The 21607-nt window shown below is 37.9% G+C and overlaps 1 protein-coding gene across 2 annotated transcripts in view; it reads left to right on the forward strand.

The window, feature by feature from the left end:
• LOC131041365 (leucine--tRNA ligase, chloroplastic/mitochondrial) overlaps positions 1–21607 on the forward strand; it is a 304431-nt gene that overhangs the window by 250498 nt on the left and 32326 nt on the right. For both annotated transcript variants that reach the window (XM_057974409.2, XM_057974410.2), the window contains 4 exons: positions 18812–18889; positions 18974–19075; positions 19260–19432; positions 19581–19758. In XM_057974409.2, the coding sequence (XP_057830392.2) occupies positions 18812–18889; positions 18974–19075; positions 19260–19432; positions 19581–19758 (531 nt within the window). The remainder of the gene's footprint in view (positions 1–18811; positions 18890–18973; positions 19076–19259; positions 19433–19580; positions 19759–21607) is intronic.

A 21607-nucleotide genomic window follows, 5' to 3' on the forward strand; every position in this document is an offset into this window, starting at 1 on the left:
GAGAAGCTATCTTTAATTAACTCTTCTGGAACTATCTGCTTCTTCAACGAACCCTTGTTCTAACTTCTTGTGTCCTTGATTTGCAGGATGATGATGTACCTCGCCTTGGAATGCTGGATTGGAAGAGGTCGCCCTTATCTTGATGATGCTGGATCGAAGAAGGTCGTCCTTGTCAATGCTAGACTGGAGGAGGTCGCCCTTGTCCTTGCTTGATTGTCCTTGATGAGACAGTCCTTGATCTGGCTTGATTTTCCTTGAGGAGAGTCTTCCGACTTGTAGACCTTTCGAGCTTGGGAGTCGCCATCTTGATACCTACACAACATTTCAAAATTAGTAATATATCTTGAAATCTAAAAATTAAACTTTAAAAGGAAGATTCAAGATTTTAATTTAGGAAACCTCATGATAAATCTTGAGTTATCATTTCCTAAATTTAACTAAGCCACTTGAAATTGAAAATTGAAAATTCAAAATTGAGACTAGGAGAATCTTGCCATACCTCCTCTTGAGAACTAAATCTAAGAAAAAATGCAAAATTAAGCAAGTTTGCTTAGGCAAAATGTGGATCGAAGTCTTCAAAATGTGCTTCTTCTATCAACTTCACCACCTCTAGCCTTCAACGCCTTGAGGAAAATTCGCTCCACCTCTAGCCTTCAACAAAAATCGCTCCTTCCTAGACCAAATTTCGCACCATGTTGCTCTTCTCCAAATCGCACTTGAGTGAATGAGTGAATGATGGATTAAAATCGCTCAACACACCTCTCTATATAGGCGCTTACCATTGCAATTTCCCATAGGCCGACTTGGAAAATAGGCCAAAAATAAATAAAAATTTAATAAAAGAAGAGGCCGACTTTATAAAAAACATTAAATAATACCTCAAGCGCCCCAATTTTATTTTTAAATTAATAATAATTAATTTTAAATGCCTTTATAATTAAAATTTCGATTTTTTAAAGGCATAAATTAATTATTAAATGTTTTGCGCACTTATTAAATGTCAATTTAATTTCAAAAATATTTCAAAGTTTTATCGAAATTGGCATTTGATGTGTCATAGATGATATTGGCGCCTAGGCATGGCAAGATAATGGACATCAACAAGATCGCTCTGGTCCCTGGGAGAGGGACAGGAGCGCCTATACCTTTTGGACCTCACACTTCTTGTTTTTTACGTCCAAGACCTCATTTTTGACGTCCAAGATGGCATTTTTACTTAGAATTTCGAGTTCAATTTATTCGATCTTTGAAATGAGTGCACTTTAAAGCATTTTCGCCCTGGTCCCTTGGTGAGGGACAGGAGCGATTTCATCTTTTGTCCTTGGTCTTTGTCCTTTAGATCGCCAAATCAAGTTTGGAGGTAAGCAATGACCTTCGTTCATCTCTTCTATGCATGTTCAACCCGCTTCTTCAAGGCAAAAACGTGCTTTCCCAAGATTTTCGCCCTGGTCCTTGAGTGAAGGACAGGAGCGCCATTTAGTTGATTGTGCAAATTCTTGATCTCATCGTCCTTGAATTACCTTTAAGGCACAAAACATGCTTTCTCCATTTTATCTTAAGTCGTGAAAATGAGAAATGGTATTTCAATCGTTAGGCTATTAGGCATATTGAACATTTCGCTCTGGTCCCTTGGAGAGGGACAGGAGCGCCTATACCTTTGTTCATCAACTTGATGGCCTTTGTTACTTCATTCCTCCGTGAAACCTTTTAAACATCATTTTGACCTTGCGTCTTGACTTGGATTCGTCCGAATTTGGAGAGGAAGGTTAGCTAATGTGTTTTTCGCCCTGGTCCCTGGGAGAGGGACAGGAGCGATTTTGCATTTATAAGCTCACTTGTGTTTTGCTAGCTTCGAAAATTATCTTCAATGGATCGATTGCGTCTTCCTTCACCCACCTCAAACGCGAAACTTGCCTTGCCTTTGCCCGAAGTTTGTCTTGTGAGAAAATCGCTCTGGTCCTTCAGTGAGGGACAGGAGCGAATTTGTCCTTCTAGGCAAAAAAAACTTCATCATTTCATTGTCAAGTCTGGATGCTCTATCATGCTCATTTCGTCCTTCACCATGCCTTTGATGTTCCAATTTGACCAAACAAGGTCAGGAATGACTCAAATAAGCCTTTTCGCCCTGGACCCTTGGTGAGGGACAGGAGCGCTTCGCCTTGGTCCCTTGGAGAGGGACAGGAGCGAAATTCGCTTTGGATCCTCAGTGAAGGACAGGAGCGAAATTTGACTTTTTGAACTCTCCATCAGGATAATTTTTATGGAATAAGTGACATTTCCTTCTATCTTTCTTTCCTTCTATCTTTCTTTCTATCTTTCTTTCCTTCTATCTTTCTTCTTTCTTATACTTTAAGTTATATTCCATATATACTTTCAGGATGTTTGAGAGTGGTTTCAGACCTCCAGGAGTTATATTGCAAAATCTAGTTTTTTGAGGTTTTTCAGTTTCCAGACTTAGTCAAATTTCAGGATTAGGACATTCCAGACTTAGCCAAATTTCAGGATCAGGACTTTCAGACTTAGCCAAATTTCAGGATCAGGACTTCACTCAAGCCGGACTTGCTATCCTATTGATCTCCCCGACAACACTCAAAAATGCAAAGGCTAACTAACAAAACCCTAAAAGACCAAAAAACAAACCCTAAAAAGCAAAAAAAGCAAGGGCCCCCATTTGCAATGGGGCGATGTGTGAAAACGTCACAACAGGCATCCAAAGAACAGAGTGGGGATTTGGCAGTCACGTCTAGACAAACCATCCCTCATGACTGGTTGATAGCTCGGGCACAGCGGAAAGCGACTGTCAAGTCACCGATTAACCTGGAGGATATCTTCTCTCGGATAGGAGAAATAAAAGATAAAGGAAAAAAAAAGCCAAAGACTTACTCTAGGATTACCAAGGATGAGCAAAGAAATTGGACGATTCATATCGCTGCCCCACCTGTAGACAAACCGGTAGATCAGGTTGCATTAGCTAACTATAGCATCATGTCCATCCCAATAGGGCGAGCAACCAAAGAGCAGGAGAGGGAAGAATTCAAGGATTCTGTGCAGAACGTGCTCAGACAGCTAGATGAAATAACTGTTGAAAGGGATATGTACTGAGCTCGTGCTGAGCAAGCCAAGGGATACATAGATCACCTGTTAAGACCGTTGCAACATACTGTTGAGTCCCACATTCCTCCATTGGCGTTGGCACATAAGACTACTGTTGAATTCGAAGGAGTGCGTGACACCGCCAAGGCCGTCAGAAAGTGGATCCAAGACATTAAAAGAAAAGGAGAGAAAATCATTATGGATGTGCGGGAAATGGCTGGCAACCGAGAGTCCATTCGTGTCAAAGTGGTTGAGGTAAAGAAAGAGTGTTTCAATGTCCAAGAGATGGTTGGCATGATTTTGCCCATTGTGAAGGCCCTATTTTGGACCCACTCAGAGTCCCACATTGCATACTATCCTAGATCCCCACGACATCAACACTTTCAAGGAGTGGTACTGGATTGTCAGCATGAAAAATGATATGAGGGACACCATAACCAAAGTGCAGGAGGAGTGCGAGGATGCTTTGGTTGGCATTGAGAGTATGGGTGAAAAGATCCTTAGCACGTTGGTTCCTGGTTGGAATAGTGGCATGAAAGATAATGATGTAAGATCACGATGGGGGGATAAACTAAGAATTGATAAAACCACGTACTCCATAGAGGACCTGGAATTTGCCAATGAGCTGCATGCAGACATAATGGGTTTTGAGGCTCGTCGGTCAGTTTGGAGCGAAGAGCTGAAGAATGTGGATTGCCACCGAGAGGGTATGCAGTACAAAATGCGTAATCCTCCTATGCCTTCCAGTAAAGAATTGTTCCAATTGTGCATAAGATTCCAAGATTATGTTCGGGTAGAACGTGCAGCAGGTCGAGACATTTGGAAGGACTACTTGCAGGGGGAAGTTGAATTTTTGGAGAAAGAGTCTGTCTCGGGGAAAGAAAAAGTGCTCTCTTAAAAAGTATTTGTTTCTTTTAAATTCTAAATGCACTTTTTCAAGATAAAGTTTCTTTCCAACTACCCGAAGTCATTGCAGATTTCGAGCTCCGTGCAGGTGCACTTTTTGGGGAGCAACTTTATGTTGGGTAGTTGGTAGTTATTAGTTAGTTAATAGTTGGTGGGGGGTATTTTTCTCATTAATAGGTATGGGCAGCCATATTTTGTAGGATGAATCTAGGCCATTTGTAAGAATGGATCTTGGCCATTCATCCATTTTTTGAAAATCTATATAAGGGTTGGTTTCTCCCTCATTTTGTAAGAAGTTTAAGATTGTTATTGAAACTTTGGCGATATTTATGCAGAATTAATGGATATTAAAGCTGTCTTGTTTCCTTGTGAGTGCATGGTCTCCTTCACCTTTTAATTTTCCTATTATGTATTTTGATTTCAGATAGTATTTTTTAGGATCATATTTGATAGAAACCGTAGTGTTCATACCATTAAGGATTGGCTGATTGCCATTTCCTCTTGGATGGTTAGTCTGAACCAATTTTTATGCTCTTGTTCGGTTGTTAAACATCAAATGAATGGATGTCTAATTCTGTATTTATCTTTAATAACATGAAAATCCAACTCCCTTCTAAGATTGCACTGGATTTTACAGAATTGTGCTTTATTAGCTGATAATGTTTAAATCTGGTTTTTCCAAGGTTTCTGTCTATTTTTCTGAATATGCTTAGGTAGATTAATTAGATATTCACTCTCTTTCCCTTTCCTTTTTTCCCTTTTTTTATCAAAATTGGAGTCTAAACAACATCATGTTAAAGTAAAATCTGATGAAATCAAAACCGTAGTCTTAGGGAACCCGTACAAACAAAACCGACTCTGCCTAACCATAAGTCCCCTTTGTGTATCATACTGTTGAGTTATCTTGAAGTCGTGATCTGACAATCGAAACATTGAGGTTACGCCCAAATGGTCAATCCAAATAGCATTACGAATTTCCTTAGTTCAAGAGAGAATAGGATACTCAGCTAGTAAATTCTATTATTTGTTGGCCGGATAGAGTTGTAGCAATACGACTTTAGCCACGTCAACAAAAGGGTGTGTTAATGTGTCTAAAGTCACAGAACTACGACTTCATCCGGCCAACGCAGAATAGAAATTGCTAAGAATCCTATCCTCTCTTGAGATAAGGAAATCCCTAATGCTGTGTGAATTTGATCAATGGGGATGACCTCAATGTTTTGGTTGTCAGGTCTTGATTGCAGGATAGCTTAGTAGTTTGATGTGTTTTGCTAGAAACACAAAGGGGACTTATGGTTAGGCGGAATTGATTTCGTACAGGTTCCCTAGAGTTTACAGTCCTATATCATCTGATTTTGCTTCTAATTGATGTTATTTCAACTTGACTGGATGGTTGTTTTAATGAAAAAGGAAAAAGGAGAGAGGGATAAAGAGTTTATAAGAATAGCTAACTAATTCTAACTAAGACAGCATATTTCAACACAGATGGAAGTCTTAATATATCTAGAAATTACTTTGCCAGCCAATTAGCACAACTAGGTAAAAACCAGAGCAATCATCTAAGGGTTTCGAATTTTCAAGCTATTTAGATATGAATGATAGACTCTTACACCTATTTATCCAAATCTAATAACCGAACTTAGCACAAAAGGGGTTCAGACTAACCATGCAAAGGAAACAATAATCAACTATTTCCTAATGGTATGAACCAAGATTTTCCATCAAATATATGCATAAATAACTGTCTAAAATTAAATACAATTGCAGAAATATGAAATAAATGGAGAAGAGGACCATGCACTCACAGTAGAACAAACACAACTTTAACTTCCATTAAATCTTGTATATATTTCGCTAGAGTTTTTGCAACAATCTTTGTTTTTTCTCTCCTTTACAAAGAGGAACTAATTCCTTTATATAGAATTCCAAAAACAGATGAATGGCCAAGATTAAACTTAAACAAGTGGGCCAGATTCATCCTCTATCAAAACTGCCCATACCCATAAATGGGAGGCAAAATATCAGCAACAACAAAAGGAGAAACAATAACTATCAAAAAGGTAATTAATAACTACCCAAAAAGCTGCTCCAAAAAGTGCACATGCACTAAGCTCAAGATTTACAACTGTTTTGGCAGTTAGAAATGAACTTTATGCCTAAAAAGTGCTTTTTAAGATTTTAAAAGCAACTTGCACTTTATGAAAGCACTTTCTCCTTTTCTATTGTAGACCCTTTTTCCAAAAATTCATCCTCGCTGTGCAAATACTCCTTCCAGATGTCTCGACCTGCTGTATGCTCTACCCGAACATATTCTTGAAATTTGATGCATAGCTGGAACAACACCATGCTTTGGGGCATGGGAGGATGGCGTATTTTAATTGCATACCCTCCAAGTGGCGATCTACATGCTTTAACCCACCCTTCCAGTCAAACCGATGAGCCTCAAAACTTAGTATGTTCGAATGCAACCCACTGGCAAACTCTAGGTCCTCCATGGAGTATGCGACCTTATCAATTCTCAATCTATCCTCCCAATCTGGTTGTACTTGATTGTCAGACAAACTATTTTTCCAGCCCAGAACCATTGATCGAAGGGTCTTTCCACCAAGATCGCTCATGTTTTTTAAAATTTCTTCGCATTCCTCCTGCTCTTTATTAATGGTACCTTTTGTGTCATTCTTCATGTTGGCAGTCCAGTACCATTCTTTAAAAACGCTAATGTCATGAGGATCCAAGATAGTGGACAATGTGGCAATCTGCGTGTGGGTCCAGAAAAGAGCCCTCATGAGGGGAAGAATTGTACCAACCACCTCATGGACCCTGAAACACTCCTTTACCTCGAACAATTTGACAAGAATGGTCTCTCAGTGGTGGGTCATTTCCTTTACATCTTCAATGATCCGCTCTCCCTTTTCCTTAATGTCTCGAATCCATTCCTTGACAGCTTTGGCAGTATCACGTACTCCTTCAAACTCTGTTGTAGTCGTTTGTGCTAATGCCAATGGGGGAACATGGGATTCAGGGGCATGTTGCAATGGTTTTAACAAGTGATCAATATATCCCTCAGCCTGCTCAGCACGAACTCGGTACATATTTCTCTCAGCAGTCATTTTGTCAAGTTGTCTGAGCATATTCTGCACGGAATCCTTGAACTCTTCCCTTTCTTTCTCTTTGGTGGCTTGCCCTATCGGGATGGTTGCAATGCTATAATTGGCCAATGCAATTTGATCTGCTGGCTTATCGACAGGTGGGGTAGCAATGTGAATGGTACGTTTCCTCTGCTCATCCTTGGTGATCCGGGAGTAGGTCTTAGGCTTTTTCTTACCTTTGGACTTTATCTTTCCAATGTGAGAGAAGATATCCTCCAAGTTGATAGGCGGCTTAACGGCTACCTTCTGCTATGCACGAGCAATTAGCCATTCTTGAGGGATGGTCTGTTCGGATGTTATGGCTAAATTCCCACTTTGCTCCTTAGAGGTTTCAATTGGCTCACTGCCTATCTGCAATTGATCTGTCATAGAAGGAACAGATGCAGTATCCAGTCCCTTACTCACAGCTGAGTTCTCCCCTACCTCACTGAACAACTGTCGGGTATCCCCTTGAGATGGTTGCTCTTCAGTTTTGTTGGGCTCCTGGGTCTAATCCCCCTTTCGTTCTCCCTCAACGGTGGTGTCATCCTTGCCGGTGCTATTCAATTGTAATTCATGCCGACTCCCCTGGGTGAGCTCACGCCTACCAGCCTCTTGATTAGGTGGAATTTCTCCCTCCTCAACTTGATTTCTAGGTTCATCAGAACCAACGATCTTGACTTTTGCATCTGGCTCACCTTGTGCTGGAGGATTATTAGCCTCGAATGCATCAACATCACTCTGGGAGGGCGAGGCAGGTATATAGTCAAGCTCGACTACGTCATCCTCGGAACTGGGGTCTCTGGATGACGAACTGACTTCTGGCCTTCTAATTGGGATCTTTTCCCTTCTAACTCTTTTTTATGTCTGAGTCCCTCTATTAGCTCTGGCTTTCTTCCTCTTCTTTCCGGGTTTCTCAATCTCTTCTTTTGGTGCACTTGAGGTTCCCTCATCCTCTGAAGATTGGGAATCAAGACTGCCCATCATATGGTATGTAAATTGAATTCCTTCATGGGTTAGTTTCTCAATCTGCTGGGATAACCAGTGATCGATATACCTTCCTGGAGCCGCCATAACTGCCTCAAAATCAGTAATTGGATCCTGAGACCAATCAATGCCCGACAAGAGGTGTTTTACTGCCTCAAACTCTTGGACTTGCAAGCAATTGCCATAATCTGTCACCTAATCTGGGACTCGACGGTACTCATAAAGCCGCATTTGCTACGCACTTAGCCTCGAATACTCACGTCGTCGGACCTCATAGTCATGGGAACAGTTGCTCCAATAATCCTCAATTGATGGCTTCGCTCTGTAGCGCCTGCCATAGGCTCTTTTTGCCAAATTGTCATGATCGAAACACTTCCTTGGGGAATGTTCCTATAGGCCATAAGATGCTAATTCAGCAAGTGACTCATCAGCTTGTACCGAATTCTTGAAATGCACATTGAGGGTACCCAAAATCATAGGGAAGGTGAATCCGGACTGTTTCTTTTCTCTGAGTAAGCTGCCCGCTGGATGTGCCTGCCTTGCGACTTCCATAAGGACTATTTTGTCTGTCGGATAGCGTGGAAGTCGGAATGGTGCTCCCTCAAAGCCGGCTATTCTGATAAAGGTGAACCTAGGGAATTGAATAAACCATGCGCCGTACTTTTGTACCAAAATGGTAGCCTGCTCTGAGAGCCTTATGTGCAATCCCCCCTGCATCAACCTGACTAGGCGCATTGTAAAGGCGTCATTGACACGCTCATATTGACCAATTGCATAAGCAGCGGCATTCTTTTCTCTTTGAGCAATGTCATAGTAGTGCAGTTGAGGGTAGCATTCATACACCTTGACTTGATTTGGGTCGTTCCCGATTTCACCCGTCTTGATTAATCCTGTCAGTGGCTGGTGTCGGGCAAACATGTAAATCAGGTAGGAGGTCATGGTGAAGTACTTCTTTTCCTCAAGTTCGACCAGTTGTGTATGGATATTATCACTGATGATCTGAGCCCAGTCGAACTTGGGTTTCCTGGCAAAGACTTGCTTCGTAAAGTAGAACATCCACTCTTCAAAAAAGTTAGACTGAGGGAGTCCCATAACTCAGCTAAGTAAGGTGACCATATCACCATGCTTGTTATGAAAGTCACTTCTGGGGGTCTTTTTACTGATTCTAATACTCGGAGGCCTCCTCTCCTTATACCATTCTTCGTTTATCAATGTCCTGCATTTAGCAGGGTTCATGTCGTAAGCAACTTGTGCCTCATCTATAGTTGTAGCAATGGGATTATCAAGAAATGGGATATCAAATGCTTCCCCAATGGCCTCAGGTATGAAATCAGCTAGCACCATATTTTCTAGAACCGCTAATCTGGTCTCTGGCTGATAATGTCGGGCAGCCTCAACTACTAGCTCATAATTTTGCACGGATGGAGGGAAACCTGCTGCCTGAGTGATACCACTCTCCATCATCCACCTAGGCTTGCCATAGGCATTAGGAGAATATACCTTGTTTCTGAAATCCTAAATGTCTATGTGGCCCAAATTAGTATCACCTATGTTCTCCCATATGCTCTGGACTTTTGACTCCCTCACTCCTCTTTGGTACTAGTACTTCATCTTACCGCCTTTGTGGGGAATGTTAGATTTAGAGACCCGAGATGTTCCGGTTGCACCAGGTCTTTTTGAGGATTCTATCGCCGATTTAGGCATTTATCCTGCACAACCGGATGCGGATTACGAGACGAGATGAAGGAAGTGAACAGGTTAGTCAAAATAGAGGATGATGTTAGGACATAAGGATCAACGGGAAAACCAAAATTTGAAGAAAGTACGATGCTTTAGTAAAAGAGCCTGCTTATCTAGAAGTGAAATGCTATCTGAACAGGAAATTAAGTTCTTTGTTTTAAAATTTGCCACTTGGCTGTAGTTCAGTTTTCAAAAATGTTCTAAATTTTCCTAAGTCTAAATTTTACATTTCAAGTTAATTTTCCCGACAGGCTTTGCCTTTGCGCCATGTTTAATGCTTTGCTTGATACCTTTCAAAAAGAAAATTGTGATCTACAAATTTTCACCATCTGATTAATTCTCCATACCCTGTTTGAACATAGTGACCAGTTTTGCATTTATTTAATGACTTTAAAGGAGACAAAAACGAAATTACCTAGCGAACAAGGTGTTTATCCCGCGATCTCTCCAAACTTCGGGTTAGAAAAGCCTTGTGCGAGTTTGACTTGCAAGCCCCTTTTGTAAACTTTGAAAACGCCTTCCTTGCGATTTTTGACTGCGGAGGGGTTTTGTAAATTGCGCGGGTCTAATACCTCTTCCCCACGCGATTTCCGACTGGGAGAGGTGCTTGGCAAAGCCCTTTAAACTAAATGCCTTACCTTACTTCGCGTTTTCGGTATAGGGAAGGTTTTTGCGAACTTAAAATTAAGAAAACTCCCTACTCCTTTTGCGATTTCATGATGTTTGACGATTTTTGGACTGAAAAGAGGAGATGCAAACATGGGAAAGCTTACGCCCAACTCCTTTATGTGTGATTTAACTTTGCCTGCCCAATTTCGGGCCTAAAGACTAAAATGCAAACCCAAAATCGCCCTTCATGCGATTTTGCAACTTCATCGATGCTTGCCCACTTTTGGGCTAGGAAGTCAATTTGCAATTTTATAAAGTCTAATGCCTTTCACATTGCTTGCGTTTTTACTCAGTTTGGTGATTTTCGGGGCAAAATGGAGTTTTGCAAACTTTTAAGTGAAACTCCCCCTTTTCTAACTTGCGAAATTCAGGGCAAAATGGAGTTTTGCAAAGTTACGCTTTTCACTTAACTTAGCGTTTTCGGGTTGAAAGTCGATTTTTAGAAAAGTTTTACCTCTTATGCCTTCACTTATACTTTGCGCGATTTCAAGGTTTGCCTATTTTCGGGCTGAAATGGAGTTTTGCAAACCTAACCTTTTCAGCTTCCTAGGCGTTTTTGAAAAGTTTGTGAATTATAATGCCTTCACTTTGACTTGCCATTTTCGGGGGGAAGGCGACTTTTAAAAAGTTTGTGATTTTACCCCACTAGCAATTTCGGGCTACAAGGTGACTTTTTAAAAAAGTTGAGTTTAACGCTTTTTACATTTTTATCGCACTTTTCGTGAAATTCGACCTAAATGGGCCTTTTGAAAAGTTTCAAAGTCTACGATTTTACTTGCTTTGCCCAATTTCGAGCTAGAAGTGCATTTTGAAAAGGTTTTATGTTATATCGCCTTATTCACTTTTCGTGAAATTCGGCCCATGAGGCCCTTTTGAAAAGTGCTTCATTTTTAATGCCTTTACTTAACTTAGCGGTTTTGGCCCATGAGGCCCTTTTGAAAAGTTTTTAAACTTAGACTTTTCTCCCTATCAGGCGTTTTTCGGCCCAAAGGCGACTTTTGCAAGCTTAGAAAGTAGAATACCCTTTTGAAAACCCTGATCTTGAAACCAAATTTGGCTTTTAAAGCGATTTTGCAAACCCCGGGACAACTGACACCCTTGCCTATTTAGCTGATTTTCAGGCTTATGCTAAAACTAGTCTCTCTTGGATTGATTTTGATCGTTCAGATTGCGAGATGCTCTACAACATGACCCCCGGGCCACACGACTTAAAACTCAAACACACCCTTTCTCCTAATGGCTATAAAGCTCATTGCTTCACTACTGCTCGCTAGATTCCAAAATGGCGGATAAAAATTCAAATTCGAAACTCAGTAGGACGAAGGCTGGAAATTAAAGAGGGGGACCCTGTCTTCGACAGAAGTGTGTGCAACACACAACAGGGTGTTATGCAAATCTTGATTGATTTAGCTCAATACAACATCTATCATCACCAAATAAGCTAAATCAAATTGTCACCATGAGTCCCCTAATCTTAACTCAATAGCCCACAGGAACCCGTTGAATAGGCTAACAGTCACCATGTTGAAGTGCTTTGGAAGAAGACATTACACATTTGCAAGGTTTAACCTACATGCATTGTGTCTTTGTTAATGCAACCATATTAAAGTTCTTTTATCGCCTATACCCTCATTTTTTTTAATTGTGAGCTAAGTTATCGGATTTTGTAGGGGGACCCCCTTGGTCCTAGTCTTAGTTCGGTTTCCTCTGGGTTTGGACAGGGTCCTACCCATAGCCTGTGGGTTTGGCCCTGCAAACTTGGGAAGAACATATGCAGAATTTTGGAGAATATCAAGGAACCGAAGAGGAATTTGGCACTAAAGTCAAATTTTTTAACTTTTATATAGTGTTTTTCTTTTTGCCAAAAAGGTCTGATATGTTAAATTCAGTTGATGCTACGAATTGTATGGCACCCCCTCAGAGCATTCATGCTTCAAGGCATGCCTCCCAAAGTCCCCAATATGCAGCAAATAGTGAGTTACAAGCCTGCAATAAGTTTTTGAACACACCCAACATTGAATAGAGCCCTCCAAATGCAGGAATGGACAGCTATAGACCAATAAAAGATAGGGAACACTCTGTATTAGGTAGAAAAGCAAGTAAGCTCACCTAGCTAATTTTCAAAGTCATCAATCATCAACAACACTCTGGAAAGCCTCAACCTATACCAACACCTTGAATATTAGCTCCAACTCATACGAAGACTCATTGAACGATTGAAAACATTCAGTTTGCTGTACTAAACAAACACCTATAGGTCTGCTTGTGATTTGTTGCTGAAACAACATGCCTAAAACTGTATGGCCCATCAAAACATGGTTTTTTCTTGAGTTTTCCCACCCAAAACCCATCAATGCTCCACCTCCAGGTCAAGACTCCACAAGTTGAAGTGAATAACATCCCCAAGGGGCAGCAACTAGGCTACCATGTTCACACATCAGCACCCATCAATTTGGTATATACATCATGACAATTGAGTTTTGACTATCAATATGGTGGTGTATTTTGCTATGTTATTTGTCTATTTGACAATTAGCTTAGTGGTGTGTTTTGAAATTAACTACTGTTGCATATATGTATATATTTTTTATTTTTATATGTTTTTGTACTAACGAACCCAAAACAAACCCAAAAACCCCCCCCCAAAAAATTGGCCAAACCCGCAAACCTGAATCTCGAACCCGAACCAACAACTTAGATTTTAAGCCCTATATTTTGTATTGTGTATATTTCTTGTGCTGTCTTGGTGTCTCTTGTACATGTCTTTGTGTCTTTGTTTTTTCTCCTCTCCCTTCTTGCCCCTTGTTTTGGTTTTCCCCCAAACACTTGTTTGGATTCTTGATTTGCTTGCAGCAAACACATGTTCCCAACCAAAGCTAACGTTAGTACCCTGTAATGTCCTTTCTTGAGTAGTTGGAGGTGACTAGTTAGCCTACTTTATTCCCGTAGGCTAAGCAAGGCAATAATGTAATAAATTAATTAATTATTTTAAGCTATCCAATAAAGTATCATTTTAAGATTAACTTATTTAATTAAATTATTAAAGTGACTTAAGTGAAAAGCAAAGAAATATTTAAAGGGTCACGTTATTGTTGAGTTCAATGAAATATTAAAAAGAGCGGGAATTTGAAAAGACATTTCGGAAAGTTCCTCAGATTGTGGACAAGAAACCCAAGGATGAAAACTCTAAGGGCAATCAGTTTCGGTGGTGAAACTATCTACTTGAGCTGGTTACAGGTGGAGTCACTCAGCTTCACGATTGGATTCAAGGGTGGAGTTTATGACATTTGTGAAGTCTTATTTTAAGACAAATTTCAGGTTTGAAGTTATTTGTTACATTCCGTGGAAAGTTTAGAATGCCATTTAAGGGAGTTGGAGATTGAATACTCAAATTTATATTTCCCAAGTATTGAGCGATTGCATATGGTCATATATGAGTGTTGGATTTATTTGAGGATTTGAGTGATTGCTAATTAATTATGGACACTATATTTCATCATGATATGGTTGATAGCATTGGAAGGGAGTAATAACATTGGCTTGAGTTTTGGTTTGATGGAGTGATTATGTACTGAAGGATTAGAGGCATGAAAGACAAGCTTAATATCATAGTAAGAGCTTCGTAGTGTCTGGGCATGGTCAATAAGGGGCAGTTCGAGCCACATTTGAAGGTGTTTTCACCTGCAGCCACTTCTTACCTTGGATGCGTGGAGTGTTAGGGGTTTTTGCAAGTGTTTAAGAGACTTTTTAGGGTTTCCAGTGAGCTGCAGGAGATAGAATCTCATTGTTTATGTAGATATTCGACCTCCTTGTTGACTGTGTATACAAGAAGGGCAAATCGATATGTGAAAAGGTTTTATATGTCTGTAAATCACAGAGAAAAAAGACTGAATGCTTAAGTTGTAGACCTTTAGGTAGTGGCATGGAGTATTTTGTATCAAATGTCTTGCCATTGATTATTTCAGTCAATGTGGAAGATATAAATCTCTTAAAAACTGGGTTTATGACTGAGAAAAAGGCTAGAAATTTATTTGTTCAATTCTATATTTTCCCGCTATAAATTTGTAATGAAACATTTCTATAACAGCAACTCAGTCTGCTATGGATTTCATGAAATCCATGTCTTATTATAGTTTCATTTCAAAAATGTTGTGCAATAATGGTATGCAATGAACCACTGCAAATTTTAACACACACAACCTACAAACAAAAAGAAAAATCTTATTCAACTCAGAAGTATGCAAACTGTTTAATAGAATGTCCATGGGAAGGAAGTGTTGAAATTTTCAGTGAAAAAATTAGGGAGGGATTTTTCAAACCCCTCCCAAATTTTGCATGTCATACTGCAAGTGTTGCCCCAGATCCTTGTTTTTGGCCCATCATAGATTATTATATGAGAAATCATAAATAGGCTAGCTTGGTCAAGACATGTTAATTGTTGTGCTTTACACCCATTTGAATCTTTACGTTTTGTTCATTTGTTGAAATTTTCATTTGGAGAGAAATTCTTAGTTATGTTTTGGTGGGATTTCAGAGTTTTGATGCAAGTTTGCAATTTTTGCAAGTTGCATCCCAACATCTACTTCTTGTCTCCTTTGTTCCTTGCAAAACTTTAGACCCCACATGCAAGTTGGCATGTTTTGCAAGTTGCATCTTGACCTCTGCTTCCTACCTCCTTTGTTCCTTGTGGAACTTTAGACTATGGTAACAAAAATTGAACTTGAATGTATTGATTCTCCATAATCCATCATAGTTATTGTTGTAGTTTCTGGTTTTGATTGTGTATAGTTTTTCGCATCAACGTTTTGGATCACACTGTGTCATCCTTCATCAAGATGAAAGAAAGCTCAAGAAGGAGAAAGATAGACTGTTGCAGATCTATGGAGACTATAAATAATTGATGTAAGAGGGAGGGACGGTGTTGCACAACTAGAGATGAACCCAAATTATTAAATTAAAATTGTGGAAGGACAAAGTAAAAGAAACCAAAAGAAAATATCAAGATAAGAAACATCATTAGAATATAATGATGTTTAATACTAATACTTAAATAAACAATGCAATGAGAGAAGAGAGAAGCAAATGAAAAAGTAAAAACCAAGAACATCCAATAAAATACTAACAATGAAAAAACAAAACCCAAATAATGAAATAGAACAAGTGAGAATAAGAAAAATAGAAAAAAGATAAAAACAACTATAATAAAAAATATTATACCAAAAATAGAAAATAGAAAAAAAAAGAACTATAAAAAACACACAATGATAAAATATTAGAATTAAAAAACATTAGAAGAAAAAAATAAATACTGCTAATACATAAGAAAAATATATGTAATGGATATTAGTAATATACATTAGAAAAAAAAGAAACCAAAACAGATGTATTGGAATTAAAAATCATTAGAATATAATGATTTTTAATGCAAATACATTAGCAATGAAAGAAAAGAAATAAGAGAAAAATAAAAGAAAGCTAATAATAAAAACAAGAAAGAAAAGAAGAAGAAAGAAAATAAAGATATTATTGACTAGTTGATTTTTGACTTGGATCGAACTCGGCACCCAGACTCAGCAAATTGAAAAAACCATGAAATGTAGATATTTCGAAGTATTTAAAACTTGTTTCATGCATCTTTTACTAAATAAACTTTAAAGGCACGGTAAACTAATCAAACAAAAGCTACTTTGATCATAGACACAAGTATACATTGATCATGAGTATAAAAGTGGATTTTAATTTTAGCATTGTTACGCATATAAATTATAAATATTGACAAATTTATACAAATCTCGTGGATTATGAAATCTATGGCCTCAAAACAAATATCAAAACTAATGATATAAGTCTATGGCTCAAAGTAGTTGCATCACTTGTCCGAAAATCACAACAAGTCCTGTGCTAGTGTCTAAGATATGTCATAGATGATGATGCAGCCATGATATCTGCCTGTGTCTCATCTAAGGGGTCTCCTTGTGCTCTATCATCCTTTGCCATGGTTACCACCTCTATTTCTCAATACACTTGACAAACCCATGCAAGGTCCTTATCATTGAAGATAGGATCCTCAACCTCAGTGATCAAATCTGACTATGGATCAACCTCCTCTAGAGTTATGGGAGATAAGTCAATGATTTGTTAGTGGTGGAGATGAAGGTTGTATTGAACATACGCAAGATCATCCAATCTTTGCATTGACAACCTATTGTGCTTTTTGGAGTGTATGTGCTCAAACATACTCCAATTGCATTCGATGCATTGCATGGTTGGCTCAAGGTATGAATTGCAATCCTTTGAAGATTTGGCAAATTAGCAACAAACCTTTCCAATCATGCATCTGAAATGAAAGGGAAAAAAATCAATCTTATTATCTAAATTTGAATCACATTATATTTATGTAAAAAAGGGAAAAGTTTTAAATTTTTAACATAAATTATGCCTTAATACATTTTAAGTTGGTTGCAATATTGTCTGCGTATGGAAATCCTCAAAAGTCTAAAACTTTGACAAGTAGCAGATTCAAGGAAATGACCCACACAGCTTCACACTTTAGAACTTTCTGGACTTTTGAGAGTCATTGAAGCATGATGAACAATAGAGGACAATAATTTTGATAAAGGGAAAACCCACTTGTATAATCTCAGATCAGTTAAAAAAGATAGGTTTACACAACATCACCGTAGCACATGGGCAAACATAGCTAAGTTTGCAAAAATTTGGGCATGCATGGCTGGGTTCTAACTTCTAACATTTCCAACATTGCTTTGTCTAAAAATCTCAAAGACAACTTGAAGCTTTGAAATCTATATAGGCTCCTTTGCTTGCTCCAAGTTAGAAGGAGATGGGTGAGTGTGATTATCTAGATCCAACAATTTGTGGGAAAATTCTTGAAAAAGTTCCCTTTCAAGAAAAGTTCTCTAAGAGACTATATAAAAGGGCTCCAAATTAGTGGGAGTGGGTCATCAAAGAAAAAACAATCATGATGTGAGTGTTCCTAGACCGTTGGCTTGAAGATGTTTTGGGGGCAGCCAAATGAGATTTGGTATGACAATCTTTGGCATCATGGTCCAAGTTATGCAAATGGTAATACCTTCAACATTAAGATATTGAGAAAAGGAATTGTTTACCTAAAGCAAGATGATCTTCTTTGAAAGGGGAAGATCCAAGTTTCGAGCAGTGTAATGCCTTCAACATTAAGATATTGAGAAAAGGAATTGTTTACCTAAAGCAAGATGATCTTCTTTGAAAGGGGAAGATCCAAGTCTCGAGCAGCCTTGATCCTAGAAACCTTGATCTTGAGATTAGCACCCAAGAAAAGAGGCAGATTCACCAGAGGGAACATACAACCATGCTATGAAGATTCCCACCTAAAAGAATATTGTAAAAATACAACTTGTAGCTATTTTCTTGAGCTCCAACAAACACTTCACCATAGTCCTGAAACGTAGTTTTCCATACCACTACATAGAAGACTTACAATAAGGAAGACTACTGTTGCAGATAGCAGTAGATCTGAAGCAGGGAAGATTCCTACCTTGAGAGTGCATCCTTCCCCCAACTTCTAACAGAGATACTAATTTTGTTTATTCTTACCCATGAATTGCATAGTGTATTGTTCTACTGAATTTATTCTTCTTCCATTTGCATAGTATTTTCATGTATAATACATGTGTTTTAATTTTATCCCTGTTGTGAATAATGTTTCCTTGCTTTCCTTGTTTCTAATTTTATTTTGTTCTTTCGTTGCAACTATAAACTTAAAGAAAGAAAAGAAAAAAAGATATATGCCATAACATGTTCGGAATCATGGATCATCCTTCCTTATCTAGGTGGTATCCTTTAATATTCACTTTATATCTCAACATACGGACTTAGATTGAGCATGTATGCAATCCTTCTTATGTGTTTTTGCACCTTACATTTTTCTTTTGTTGAATCTAAATCATTATAAATTTTGGTTGGCTGAAGAGCTTGACTTTCTGACGTTTGTTGGCAATATGTATTTGATGCTGGAGTTTTTCTAAGGTTTAAATCTTTTATTCTATTTTCGTTTGTTTTAAAAATATACTTTAAAGCATCATATACTGTATAGAAATTCACTGTAAATGGTTTAGAGGCTTTGTTGATCCTTTGTACTCTACATCTAGCAAGGAAACACCACTTGTGACTTTGAGAACTTTCAATTCATTGGTACCAATAGACAATTTTCTGCAGGAGAGGGCTTTCAATTATCTGTCATGAATTCAGATTTTATCTTTATGCGTCTTATTTCTATGTCTAATTTACAGGTACTTTATGACATTGGTATAGTTTCTACTAAAGAGCCATTTCAATGTCTTATTAATCAGGGGATGATTCTTGGAGAGGTATGTGGTGAATTATGTTTCATTGTGTATTTTCAGATTTGGTGTGCCATATGAAATAAAATTGATCAATGAATGGAGTTGTAGGTTGAGTATACAGCATTTGTAGACAAGGAAGGGAATATGGTATCTGCTAATTTGGTCGATGATGAAAGTAGTTACCATCAAGAAAAAGTACAGGAGAACAATGTAAGTGACCATAATTAGTTGAGAAAAAAATAACTTTATTCAGTTCATACTCTACATACTGACTACTTTCAGGCATGATTGTGAAGTAGAATTAGAAGTAGATTTGGAGAATTGAATGTCTTTCTTATTCTTCCAGATATTTCTAATGCTTCCCAGTTCAACATGTTTTTAAACTAAACAACAGGTCTTGAAATCTGGAGATGTTTATGTCTTGAAAAATGATCAAAGCATTCGTCTTAATGCTAGAGCATACAAGATGAGTAAGAGTCGAGGAAATGTGATAAATCCAGATGATATTGTGGATGATTATGGGGCTGATTCACTTCGATTGTATGAAATGTTTATGGGTCCTCTAAGGTACTTTCAGTGGAAAAAAAGTAGATACTTTTGTTCTAAAAATAAAAATTGTTAATTTCATTTGATAATATCTCTTCTAAGGGCCAAAAAGTGTAATTTGGCAAAAGAGTACTATATTTTTGACCCTTTATTCCGTTTCAAAATTTAGGGATACCAAAATATGGAATACTAATGGTGTGGAAGGAGTTCATCGCTTCCTAGGTAGAACTTGGAGATTGTTAGTTGGTCCTCCACTAACAGATGGATCATATAAAGAAGGTACAATTACAGTGGATGTTGAACCAAGCCATGATCAACTTCGATGTCTCCATCAGTGTATTCAAAGGGTAAGTTTCCATAGTGAATACTTTTGAATCTGTGAAATCCCAATTAATATAGAATGATAATAGATAATTGATGGAGCCTAACAACATTTTGTCGTACTTACAATATGATTCACTTGCAAGCTTTATGTTTATTATAATTTTCAAAATTAGTTGAAGCTTGTGTTTTGAAATAGCAGCTGCTGTGCGATGGTTACTGTTCACTTTGTAGCTACAAAAACAGTTACAGGGCATGATTGGAGAAGCAGAGCTACATTATATGAAAAAGATCAGACAGATGATAAAAATCTGAAATAAATCTTGCACGTTTGTGCACAATCGTAGCTTGAAAACACCCCCATACTCTTGGTAAAAAAGGTCTGCAAGGCACTGACTCTGGAAACATGTTCATCTTTGACACTCTCAAGTAATGTGAAATTAATGTCAAAGGATCAAGCCCTGCAGATGTCACACAGAACTGTGAATCTGATTAACGTCACCATGAAGAATTCTACAATTGTTAGTCATCATGTTCTTTCTTAAACTTATTGCATATTTTCCATTAGGGTTTACTATTTTATGTTTGTCATTTTTATTGCTCCAGTTTTCTTGTTCTTTTTCATCATTTTGAGTGTTTTGTTTAAAAATAAGAAACAAAAATTTGGTCTTATGTAGATGAGACATATTTGGTTGGGCAGAAGAGTTTGGTTTGGACCAATTCTCATCAATGTTTAAACTTAAAGCCACCAAGGTGGCTATGCAAAATAACTAACTCAAGCTATCACACTAGCCCTCAAAACCCATTAGCCCTCTTTCTTAGTAAATAACCAATAGAAATCAGATTGAAGGCAATCGATGAGCATTACATTATTGATTGAAGGTTGCATATATACACAGGGCAGTTGGATACATTCCAACCAACCACAACCATCTACTAATAAATTCCATGGTTAGTGAAAAATAAACAATCATAATAAATAATAATATTACATTGTTGAATATATACAAAGATGCATATGTATCTATTATGATGTGGTAGTTTATTATTATATTATTACAACAATCCTTTTATTGCATCATTTTGTCAATAGTACAAGTCAAGAAAATTTGAAAAGCTTCAAACTTACCTACTACAAGTGATTCATTAAAGATCTTAGTACATTATTTTGAAGTTGAACAAAATTGGAGCTATATATTTTGTTGTTGCACATGCTCATGGATATAGTGGAATTAAACCTGAATGTGTTTAGTGTGTTTATGAAAAATTGGATTATAAACAAGCTTCAACACTACTTGATTGCCACAAAACAAAACTATATGGTGTTTCTCAAGCACTTCCATTCTTGTTAAGATGTGATATAACTATATGAAGAGCACACAAATATACAGAGAGGGGGGGTGAATGAGTATATTGATTGTTTTTATTTCTTTGAATTTTAAAGAATATATTAGCAAACTTATTCAGTGCATATGTTGGATCATCACATTGAACATCAAGAACTTATGGAAAACTTAAATGAGAATGAACTCTTATATACATATGTATATTTATATATGATGTTTTCTTTTACAACTTGTAGGCACCAACCTACTAGAGGCAGCAAACCCTAAACTGATTTGTGAGCACCAACCCACTGGAAGCACCAACTCCCACTTGAATGTGGGCACCAGCCTACAAGATATGAAGCATTAACTTCACAGAGATGAAGCACCAACTTCACCCAAAAATGAGGCACCAACCTCTATACTAACTGCTGTTATGAATGGCTCCTCTAATCTGCTATATGACTGTCATAAATCTTCTGTGTAAGTCTGATTATCATCTTTTCAAAGACCTGCCCATACACCTGCAGGTAATCTTCTCACGGTCTTC

This window comes from Cryptomeria japonica, chromosome 3 (assembly GCF_030272615.1).
Source record: "Cryptomeria japonica chromosome 3, Sugi_1.0, whole genome shotgun sequence".
Lineage (NCBI taxonomy): Eukaryota > Viridiplantae > Streptophyta > Pinopsida > Cupressales > Cupressaceae > Cryptomeria > Cryptomeria japonica.